The sequence below is a fragment of the Accipiter gentilis genome, chromosome 16 (assembly GCF_929443795.1).
Source record: "Accipiter gentilis chromosome 16, bAccGen1.1, whole genome shotgun sequence".
In the NCBI taxonomy this organism is placed as follows: domain Eukaryota; kingdom Metazoa; phylum Chordata; class Aves; order Accipitriformes; family Accipitridae; genus Astur; species Astur gentilis.
This window is the reverse complement of record NC_064895.1, coordinates 17336442-17348872: the sequence shown is the minus strand read 5'-3', so window position 1 is coordinate 17348872 and position 12431 is coordinate 17336442. Positions and strand designations below refer to the sequence as shown.

General features: G+C 37.0%; 1 protein-coding gene across 1 annotated transcript in view; it reads left to right on the top strand.

Moving 5' to 3' along the window:
* Nucleotides 1-12431, top strand: part of NBAS (NBAS subunit of NRZ tethering complex) — a 189434-nt gene that overhangs the window by 155150 nt on the left and 21853 nt on the right. The window contains exon 49 of the mRNA XM_049818661.1: nt 7254-7393. Coding sequence (XP_049674618.1) covers nt 7254-7393 — 140 coding nt within the window. The remainder of the gene's footprint in view (nt 1-7253; nt 7394-12431) is intronic.

Genomic DNA, 12431 nt, shown 5'->3' with positions numbered 1-12431 from the left:
CTGGGATGCAAAGGTGTTGCAATATGTGCTTGTGGTTTTGCTTTGTTTCACAAGTATTTAATGTGTCTAACATCAAGGTTGATGGGATGTCTAGCATCTTGAAATGGTTTGAAGAGAATGAAATAAATAATAGCCTTTAAAAACTCCGTATCTTACCTTTGCAGGGTCAGTAGCTGTACAATTTCAGGAACAGTTGTACACTTTTGCAGTTTGTTTTTGCTGGTGATTTTTCACATTTGTGTTCATATTGTGAGTAATGAACTTAGAAATATCTATTTAACTTACTTTGTAATTTTATATGTCCTTTTTAACAAGCTGTTTACTTTGCAGCCTTGTACTGGAAGTAAATTTCAGCAACTTTACATTTGTGCAGACTTTTCAGTAGCTGCACAGACACGAGCAGAATAGGGAATGAGGGACTACAGGTTGACCCACAAAATGGAAGGATTAATTACTTCAGTGACCAACCCTGACTGGCCTGTTTGTGTAGGAAGGGCGGTATTTTCTTTGCTGATTTACCTAATTAGATTGTAAACTCCTTAAGGCAGGATTGTTGTATTTTTGTGCCGTTCATGGCACACCAAGATGGCAATTACAAAAATTTTATCAAATTGTTATCAGTCCTTTCAGTCATTGTTTATAAACCACGTTAAGCCCTGTCTAATGAGTGGAAGCAAGCTTTAGCATCAGTATTCACTATCTCAAATCTGAAAAAAATCTTTCATGTCAGATCTGCCTATTATTTTAAAATGCAGCATAGATGAATTCTGTACTACTAGAGCTTGGGCGGGGGGGGGGGGGGGGATAAATAAAAACGTAGTGTATTTTGCAAGGAGTCCTGACAAATTGAAAACGTATCATAGCAATAAGGGACCACTCAAATGCCTGCTTAGTGTTTTTATTTTCAATGCCATATTAATTCAAATTTATGCTGCAGTGATGAACATGAACATATTTTGAAATATTTACATTTACAATCTGGTGGATGTAATAAAATGAATTTTATAATCATGTAAATCAGTAGGTTTTTGGTTGTAGCTCTTGGAAACCACAGATGTCTCTGCCTTTAATATAGGGAGTAGGTTTTAAGCACGGATGTGGCTTTTGTCAATAAACAAGCAATGACAACGAAGGAAAATATTTTTCTGATTCCTACATCTTGATTCTTTGGTTACAAATACCCTTATCAATTATTTCCTTAGAACATTAGTAGTGAACAAAATCTGTTTATGAAAACCATGGCTCTGCCATACTCACAGGGAGTAAATATGTAATTTACTGAACAGATTTCATTGGGCAGCGGGAGGTGGAGCTCTTTGCATTAGTTTTGCTGCTCACCATTCTTGTATGTAAATAGGCTGCGCTTTGTATTTTATCTTGGGGGAAGGATTGGATTGGCTGGATCTTCTTATTGGCATTTCCATTTCTTAAGCAAAACTTTCTCTAGGTTATCAGCCAAGTTGGTCAGCACCAGATTCTCAAGTTATATAGCTTTAGCAATAAAGCTTTTACAACTCTATCAGAAGTCTCTGTCCTTTAGGATCAGGAGAACATTATGTAGCGGATATCTATGCCTCAGGGACACAATTTAGATACAGCAACATTCCACTGTTGCTGTAAATACTGATTTTTAAACTAACTTCAATTTCGAGAGTGAGATAACGTACTGAACTGAACAACTGATCCTGTGGACTGCCATGCCAAAGGTTTTCTTTATCATATATGATGTCCGCAGTTTTATTTAACCTTATCATTCTTCAAGTGTATCATCTTATAGTTTTTATAAAATACTAGGTTTCTAAAAGCTACAGAACAAACTTTTGAGGGAACTTTTTGCATTTGTATTCCATGTGTGTCACATGTGATGAGTACCTATAAAGCAGTAACAAATCTATGGAATAAGATGATGAGTCAAAATTTTGTGCATTGAAAGTGCATAAACCATGTTAAGCAGTTTCAATGTTTTGGGCATCTAATAGGATCTAATCTGTGAGGGAGGAGAACTGTATAAATCTGTGAAAGATGTTATCATCAGGCAGAACAGTTTGGGGTTTTATTTGAGGAGGCATTGTAAGTATATTAAGTTTTTATTTCAGCACTGGATATAAAGAACATGCCTTCCAAGTTTACTCAGAATGGCTGAAGTCAGGTAAAGGGTATGTTTGTGCTCAGATAACGTACTGTTGAAGAGATTACAAATATCTCAACCAACTGCCGAATTCCTCTTTTTATTTATACTTTAGCAGTAAAAGCACCCATGCCATATACTTCACGTGTTTTGTATATAAAACCAAATGCTTGAAAAAGCTTGTGGGAATCTCGTCTGATGTAACTTCCTACTAGCAAAATGATGTCAGAACTGAGATATTTTGGCCAATGGTTTCATAAATAACTGGACTCCAGCAATAAATTTTTCATCAAGTGTTTTAGTTTTCCTAAGATTTGCAAGTTACAGCAGTTCAAGCCTGGCCCCATAAGAGAATGGGTAACTGAACATATGCTATGTCAAGTCTCCGCTAGTGGTAAGCAAACCATAACTGCTCTAGGAAAAATAGCTGTTTGGATGGCTAAAATAACGTAATTCAGTGAAGTGTATTGTGTGGCTGTGCTCAAAGACACACAAAATAATATCTCTCATATAAAAAGAAAATCTGACTTTTGTCTTCTGGCCTGCCATAGCTGCTACAGGCTGTAGCTGCAATCTGTGCTCCCATTCAGAAGTGTGGTTAGTTTTCTGTCTTGATCAATATTTGAGAAAGGTGGAGTGATATTTGCCTTTATTAAGCAGAGGTATTATGGGATGAATCAGAACTCCTTTACAGGCCATCCGAACTACTGCTACCTAGTAACAGGAGAAACTGGGAAAAGACGTAAAAGCAAAGTGCTCAGAACATACAATTAAGAAGAGTTTGCGCTGGTTCAGACAGGTAGTAGTATCTAGTGCAGTTATAAGCAACACTCAGTGCAGTTTGTGTAGCCTGTATTTTGCTTTGTGAATTTCCTATATATATATATATTTTTTAAGGAACATTAGCATATGCTAGTGTTTGCATATTCTTGATTTTAAACATACGTAGTCCCTTGATAATGAAATTGTGTATTTTAACAGTTTAACATAAGGTTTGGTTTTACTTAATTTGTATTCCAGTTTATAATCTATCATGAGTATCATTTCTAGAATTAATTCCCCTGATTGACTTTCCCATTGTGGTAAATATTTGTGCAGCCTTTTATTTTAATGAAAAATATGAAGCCAGCGGTGCTCTACTGCCAAAGTGAAGGCATGAAACTAGGGAAAATCAAGACAGAATTAGGCAAATCTGTTCTTAAAAATTAAAGTCCTTGCTTTCCTCTTCCTTGTTTGGGGTGTTTCTTTTGTTTGTTTTTTGTTTTTTTTGTTCGTTTTTCATATTCCTTTGGGATCATCTGGAGTTCAACCATACTCCTTACTGCCTGGCTATGGGCCTCATTTTTCTGTTCAGTGACGGATTCTTCTTCACAGGCAGTTGTGCTATCATGGCTCTCAACAGTTCATGGCAGGTTATATTTACATAGCTTTTGTATGGTTTAGAGGGATGTTTTTGGGTTTTGTTTAAAAAAAAACCAAAACAACAAAACAAAAGGGAGGGGAAGCTGAGTTATATTATCCCATTACCATAGTTTTAAGATGATCGTACTGGTAGAAATGCAGTGCCTTTGTTGCATTACAACATTGAGAGTCATCTGACTAGATCCTCCAGAGTTGCTACAAAGAGAGTGTTCAAACAAAAGTGGAATTTTTAATCTTTTTGCTGTGTTATTACAACAGAACAACAGGCTTGACTAACCTTGGCAACTTCATCTCAGCTAGCTTTCATCTCTGTTAAGATGAAATTTTTACCTTTTAACCCAGAGAGTGCTCTGTTTCTGCTGTGAGAGGTGGCTGCTTCCTCACCGTGCTCTCCCTCAGCCTTGGAAAGAGAAGACAATACAGAGGAAAACATGTTCTCTGTGTGTGTGTGTGTATATACATATATATATATATATATATATACATATAGTAAATACAAATTAAACTCATTTCAATGTGCTTTCTTGTAGCAAGGAACTTGACCTTGCTACAATGACCTTTGTCATTTAACTTCTGTTTCTGGAGAACTACAAGGAAAGAATTAGAGACAGGGCAAGGTATCTTGTCATTCAAACTACAAAGCAGTGCAGAAACTATTAAAGGCAAGTGTCTTGATTTACTTCATACCAGATAATATCTTTACTGATATTTAACTTAAAATGGACACTTCTGTTTTATAGGAATAACAATACCTTAAAGTGAAGTTTTTAAATGTTTTATTGTTGTCTATGTTTCTGATACATAGTGTTGATCTTCTGCCTGTTAGGATTTTTCAAGTGATGCTAATGGGCAAATTGTGCATAGATTTCAGTCATGTTGATTTGTTCTTGCTGATAAGTAGGCCCACTGGTTTCAATGTGTAATGTGAAGTGTGGACATAATCTTTGCAGATTCCGCCTATATTTGATGAGGTTTTCAACTCGGGAATACTTTTGAAAGGTATTCCTGATACAGTTGCCTATGTGACCATTGTCACACAGAGTCAGGCATTCTTGGTGTTAAAGCGTGAGTTTACAGCTGAATCTCAGCTTTTCTTTTTAAAAAAAAGTTATTTTAACAACCATGTTGTTGCAGGAGTGAAATAATGCTTAAAACGTACTTGAAATGCAGATGTATGTGAAGCAGAGGGATGACTGATGGATGCATCAGAAGCATGAGGTACACTGAAGAAGGGAAAAAAGCTAGGGCTTAAGATGGAGGGATGGGGGAGTTGAAGATAGGATAAGATTAGTCTATTTTTTTTTTTTTGAGAGTAATCATACTTGTCATCTACCCTTCAATACTTAAATGTTTTCCATTTGTTGCTCTTTCATTAAGCTTCCATTTCCTCTATCCTTAGCACTGCAATTTTAGATCCCCACATGCACTCTTAAAGGTGTGCGTACTTATACACTATGTGGCTACTTTCTAATCTCACCGTTTTCACAGTAAATGGAAGTGACATGCATTTAAAATGCCATATGAAAAGTGAATTTTCAATAGTTTTCTTAAAAACTATAAATAACACTGTAGAAAGTTCACTTTATTACTCTTAGTGGGAAATGTAGGCAACTTGAAAAAAGGTCACTGTAGAAAGAAATACTGCAGAAATGCACACCATGTTTCAGAATAGAAAGTTAATTCTTCTGATTTATTTACTTTGATCGTATTAACATGTTTTGTCATGAGCAGTCATGTTGCAAGGATCCAGTTGTCCAAAACACAACATTATAATGTTAGATCAACCTCATTAAAAAAATGTAAATCCAAGTCTGTAAATGTGCATTATTAGGCAGAATTGTTGGAATTCAGTTCATGTTGAATAGGAGGTCTGATCTACTCTCATCTACTCTCTGCTACTAATGGCCCAATTTCTGTGACAGTTTTTCCTCATCTATGTCTGTGCCATTTCTTGCCATTTTTACAGTTATCAGAGAGATCTGAACATTTAGTCTGTGTTTTGAAGTAACATGCCATTTGTGCAAATATACTAAAATGTACTCAGTGGACCATCCAGAATGCTACTTTGTTTAAAGAGCTAGTTGTCTGGAAAAGGAGTTTGGGGACAGATGAAGCAATGTGAGAGCTTCTGTTGTCTGGATACTATATAATTTGCTAAATATTTTTGATCCTTAGAGGTTAGCATGTCTTACATCCATTTTACCCTTTCCTGTTCTTCTCCCTTTTCAGCCTTGTGATTTAAATATTGAAGATTATAATATTTTATATTAACAGGTATAGATGGAATTTAAAGATATTACAAATGGGTAACTGATGCCTGCTATGTGACATTTGCAGTACAGAGAAGTATTTTAAATGCACACATCTCAGAAACATTTATTCACTATCTAAAACATTTTGGTATACGGTGCTTTCAGAGGTACCCTGGAGACAGAACGAACAGTTTTTCAGCACTAAATATTTTAAAGTCACAAATTTATGTAGGCAACTCAATAAATGCATCAGTAATCTTTGTCTTCCAACCTCTTTTGAAAAATTTGCCCTTCATGTATCAGAGTCACTTTGAAAAGGTGGAATGTGTTCTTTAATCTTTTAGAGTAGCTGTAGAACTAAGGAAAACTTTGTCCATGTTTGATGTCTTAGAACTACTTGTGCTGAATCGGAAAAGTTAACAGTTAATGCTGTGTATCTTCAGTGGAATTATAAGATGAAACTGAAGTGTTTGATATCCTGCAACTTTTCAGTTTGGAGGAGAAATTCAGTGTTAGAGTGTGTTAATCACACAGAGGAAGCTACCTGGTTATTGTAACAAATTGTTGTTAAACTCCAAGAACTTTTGTATGTCAGATAGACAGCAAATAGCTATTCCATTTGTGAAAGCCCTCCTAGTGTGATAGCCGAAGTTTTAAATGAAGCTGCTTCTCCTTTAGTAGCAAGTTGGGTCTTATTTATAGCAACCTTCCTTCAACAGGCAAGACTTTTTACCTTGTACTTTTTTCCCATGCAAACTGCAAGTAGTAATTATCTTTAAAAGAAGCTGACATCAACTGAAGTGAATTCAAGTCCTGGCAGAAGCTGAAGGTTTTAAACTTAGATGGGCACTTTTCTTGAGATAGAATTGTCTGATGTCTGGCTGATGGGGTGTGGGGTTTTTGTTAGGTTCAAACACCTATACAGAGGAATATTGCAGTACTTGTCAGCAAATGTTCTTCACTGGGTAAATTAATTTAGAATCATCTTTCAGGGCTCTTTCCTCTGGGAGAAAAGCTTAGATGCTGTAAATTTAGATAACACTATTGAATTTTCATAGGTGAGTGGGTGTAATATATATTAGGGAAGCACTAGATATACACATTCTTTAAAAATACATGTGTGTGTGTGTCTATAGATCAAGAAAAGGAAATTTAAGGAATTTTTGCTTGTTTGAAGAACAGAGATAAGATCCTCTGAACTAACCAATCAATGTACTTGTGTGGGGTTACATTGTTTTAGGAACGCACACCTAAGTCATTCCCTATTGCTGTGTGCTCTCCTGTTTTATTTGCATGTAATTGAAAATGAGAGGTAAGAAAATGGGTTTCTGGGAAAATTATTTTCACTGTGTTCCTGCATTGTTTTACAGCAGCGATGTCCTTCACAGATAGTTTGTTGATTGCTTTCAAATCATTGATTTCTTAAAAAAATTCTGGTGGGGTTTTTTTAGGTAGAGATAACAGATATTGAAAATGAAGAAAAAAGGTATGATCTCTTCCTGGGACTTCTGGAGTCTAGTCGCAGTCCATCTGAGTTTCAGCACTTGGTTTTACTCCTTCAAGCTTGGCCACCGATGGACATGAGCAACAGGTAAGCATTTCTTCAAACGATCATGTAACAAAGGAGTTCTAAGTCTTGCTTGATAATATCTTGTAGTTTTCAGTCAGTGAATTTAAACATGGCTAAGAGGAGCATGAGCTTTGGAAAGGGTCATACTGGGGAAAAGAAATGGTTTATTTAAAGCAGAATTGAATCAATCAGTTTCTTGCAAAAACTGCATATACGTATATAGTATGTATCATGGAGGAGTCAGAAAACCATTTTATTGCCTGAACTGTTGCACAGGAGGGTTTTCTGTCTACTTAAATTTAACTTATGTATTTTGGTCTTATTTTAGGCAGTACGTACAAAATCCATAAAAATGAATAGAAAGTTCTGGGTTTTCCATTCAAAGTTATACTTTGCAGGAAAAACCTTTGAAAGTTAGTGTTCAGGTGGCTGTGGCAGCCGGTCTGCAGGAGCTCTGTGAGGGTAATGGTACAAGCAATGGTGCTTCTCTTTTCTAGATCCACTACCTATTATTTCTGTCTCTGAATAAAATACCCAGAAGTGAAGTACTAGACACACTAGAGCAGACATATCCTAGCCCAACGATTTAAAATGAAAATAATTATTTAAAACTTTAGCATTGCACCCATCAGAATGGTTATTTACTAAAAGTGTTAATTTGGAACATCTTGACTACCTTATTTTTTACCAATTCTTTCTTTTTGTCTATGACTTTCCGAACACATTTAAAGGTAAAAATTTTGGCTGTTCTGTAACTGATGATCACTTCTAAGACATAAGGAGTCATATAATCTTATGAGCCAAAAGTCACGTATCTTTCAAGGAGAGCAATATTATTAATAAATTCTTGGCTAGTGAGTACAGTGTGCCATGTTTTATCTGACAGTAGTTAGGTTAGAGACATTAAATGATGCTTCCATTAGATTACTGTGGGGTATTGATTCCAACCTGTTTGAACTTAGGGACTACACTCCCCGAAGTATTTATGTGCATTGATTTGTCAGAAAAGTTAAGGCTTATCTTTTTATAAAAAGTAATTCTTTTTTGTGTAATTGTAGACAACTGGTCCATTAGAAGGTAATTTGTAAGGCTTATTCACCTTCAAGCCTGCAGTTTGTTTGCAATTTCTAGATGAGCATTAACCTAAAGTCTTTATGACAGTTACATGAGCCAAAAATTCTCTTCAGTGCATTAAGAAGTACAAGGACTGCTGTGTGATCTGTCACAAATTCATATTCCAACTTTCCTTTGTAGTCTTATTTTAATCGTAATTGAAAATTGGATGCCTCACAGTGCATGGGAACTGTCAAACTTTGTTTAAGGTAGTGTGTAGATTAGGAAAAAAAAAAAGAAGCGTTAAACTTATGGAACAAAGGGTCAAGTGAAATATTGCTGCAATTAGCAACATTTTTTTTTCCTTGTGTTGAACAGAAAGACTAAAGCTTTTGTGAAAGGAGAACGCTGCTTGTATATAGACAGTTCTTGTCTACTGCTCTGTAACAGAGGAAATTAAAAATTATTTAATTTTCTCTCCCACTTGGTGTTCTGTTCCTTCAGGCTGACTTCCTAAAGTGAAGAAGAGAAAACAAAATAATGATTAAATGTGATTTGTAGTCACAACTAACAGTGGATTAAACTTCAGAGATGGGATACCTTTTAGTTCCAAGTTCTGTGAAGTCTGAAAATTTGTGCAAGATACTCAGATCACCTGTATCATAACTCATCTATGGTCTAAAATATTTAGTATAGCTACTAGGCATTTACATAGTCACAATTTTGACATAAAGAAAGCAAATTGGGTAAGATAAGGGGCAAGAGAATGGGGTAAATTAATTCACAACCTTATATGTGATTCTGTGATTTTCATGTATTTACCAATACTTGAGCTCAGAAGGGATCTCTGGAGATGTCTACTGCAAATCTCCTGCTCAAAGCAAGGTCAGCTAGAGCAGGCTGCTCAAGGCCATTGCATTGTTGAGTTTTGAATATGTCCAAGATTGGAGACTCCACAACTACAACAAAAAGGTTTCTCTTACCTTTTAGTAAAATGTTCTGTGTTTCTCTTTGTGCCCATTGCCTCTTGTGCTGTCATTGGCCATCACTGAGAAGAGTTGCACTCCCTCTTCTTTACTTTCCCCATCAGGTATTTATACAATTGATAAAATTCCCCTATGCCTTCTTTTTCCAGTCTGAACAGTCCCAACACTCTCATCATTCTCAGTCTCTGCTCACGGGACAGATACTCCAATCCCTTCATCATCTTTGTGGCACTTTCCTCTGGACTCGCTGCAGTATGTCCCTGTCTCTTCTTGTACTGGGGAGCCCAGAACTGGACTCAGCACTCCAGATGTCTCACCAGTGCTGAGTAGAGAGGAAGGATCACCTCCCTCAACCTGCTGGCAACACTCTTCCTGATGCAGCCCAGGATGCTGTTGCCCTTCTTTGCTGCGAGGGTACATGGCTTACTCATGGACACCATGTTGTCCAGGCTCCTTTCTAACTAGTTGGCTCTCAGCCTCTACTGATGGTTATTTCTTCCCGGGGGGGGGGGGGGGGGGGGGGCACTTGGGACTTCCCTTTGCTGAGTTCCATGTGGTGGTTCTCTGTCCGTTCCTCTGGCCTCTTAAGGTGCCACTGAACGGCAGGACAACCATCTGGTGCATCCGCCACTCTCTTCCAGTTTTGTATCATCTGTAAACTTCCTGAGAGCGCACTGTGTCTGAGGACATCCTGGTCCTCAATGAGGAGGTTAGAGTATTGGCCTCAGTATAGACCCCTGAGGTCCACCAGTGGTCACTGGTCTCCAACTGGACTTTGTGACACTGATCACAACCATTTGAGCTTGGCAGTTCAACCAGTTTTCGGTCTGCCTCACTGTCCACTTATCTAGCTTCATCAGTTTGCCAGTGAGGGTGTTGTGGGAGATAGTGTCAAAAACCTTGCTGAATGAATTCAAGGTACATAATATCAGACATCATTTACCCAAGCCAGTCATTTCATCGTAGAAGGGTATCAGGTTGGTAGGTCATGATTTCCCTTCTTTAAGTCCATGCTGACTATTCTCAGTCTATTTCTTGTCCTTCGTTTGCTTAGAAATGCTTCCAAGAGGATTTGCTTCATCTTCCCAGGAACTGAGGTGAGGCTGACTAGCCTGTGTCTTGAGACTTTGTGCCAAGAACAAACCACAACTTTAATTGTATGACTAGATTATTTATTTGTTTAGTAATTTCTGTTATTACTAAAATCCAGTGTCTCTCTTCACTGCTTTGACTTTGGCAGGAGGCTTTCGAAAGCCTTCAGGAGAAAATTGCCCCCTTCTCTTTCACTAGTAACAGCCACCTAAACTGGTGTCGTGGAGAACCTCTGACTCTTATGATCCCCAAAGGTGATCTACAGTGTAGACTCCCAACTAGTTTTCCAAAGTTCAGCACTAAATTCATAGTCATTATCTCCAGGGAAATAAAATGTAATTCAGATTTGCCAGATTTTCTCGAGTTTGGCTGAAACTCTAGACAGACAAAAAATGAAAATAAATGTAATTAGTGGAGCAAGCAATTGTGTTTGTAGCATGGGAATGGATTTTTGGGTTTTGGTTTTGGCTTTTTTTTTTTTTTTTTTTTTTTTTTTTTTAAGTGTGATGGGCACATGCCATAGTTGCCACTGTTATTTCATTCTTCAGTTCTCTCTGCTACCTTAAAGGGTGGTAAAAATCATCTAGTCTGTTGTCTTCCCTGCCTGAGCATTGTTTTGCTTGGGGAGAACAGAACTGAGGCTGCATCTTGAAAGAAATGACAGAGATTTAGTCCTCCTTCTGCCCCCTTCCCTCCTCCCTGCTCCCTGTAGGAATGTTGCATTTCTGCTTTTATTGCTTTATTTATTCATTTATTTATTTATTTAATGAGTAAGTCAATGACAGTTCAGTTTTCCATTTCCTACTAAGAGTTGTCCTGACCAAAAAATATATCAAAGGGGCACATTTTTCAATCCCTGGGGTCTTTCTGTGTTTATGTTCTCATTGCTTTCCTTTTATTATTGCTTTTGTTTCTGTTACTAACAATACTCATTGTGGCTTGAAAGTCCTCTGTAGCTCATTTCTAGTGCTTTCAAAAAGCATATGTGATATTTTAATAGTAGACAGCATGATCATAGTTATGAGTCCTTTTTGTAAATTATCTTTTCCTCTGCTTAGTTGTATTGGCTCAGTCAAATATATTTTGGAGTTCTGTTTTGGGGGGTGGGGGTGATGGGGGTGGGGTTTTTTTTGTTGTTTTGGTTTTTAACAAGTCTAAAAGACAAACATTTAAGTACTTGTTATAAGGACTTAACCTAAATTTAAATCTAGGTCGCATAATTACACATTTTATATAAAACTAAACAATGTGTATTTCTTATCCTTTCTAGAGAAATAATATATTTGGGGTGCAGAATTGTTCTCAAACTGAGTTTTGGCTTTTATTATTAGTGTGCTGTCATTAAAATGAATTTGAGAGAACTCAATACATCTCTTAACAGCTAATAGTGTTCCCAATATGAAGTTCTTTCCTCATTCCACCCTCAATCCCACCACCTCAAGTATGATTGGTTTTAAAAGTCAGGCACAGCTCTCTTTAGTATTCCCTGGTATAAGACAGGTTTAATTTCATAAACTCTTGTCCAGTAGGTAGTTAGATTTTTTTCAGCTGCCTCTTGTTAGAGTGTGCTGGCAATAGTTTAAATTTCTTTCTGATTATTTTGAATGTTATTAATTTGAATTATTTTGCTTTGTAAATCCTGGAATTGTCCATGCTAGCTAGGAAGCAGAGGTTGTGCTTTAAGTATGAGGCCCAACATCAATCAAAAAAATCTTTGGTACCTTCCAGCTTAATTATCTTAATTACCTTCTCTCCTCTGTCTCCCCCTTGTCATTGACAGTCACTATCATACACCCATCTCTGCATCTCTGGAAGGTGGTCTGCTCAGGGGTCTTCTCCTGTTCTTGCATTGCACGTTCTTTCCTCTTCTGCCTTTGTTGCATACTTCCATGTTAACAGTATTCAGTTATGCTTATCTGCCTAGGGGG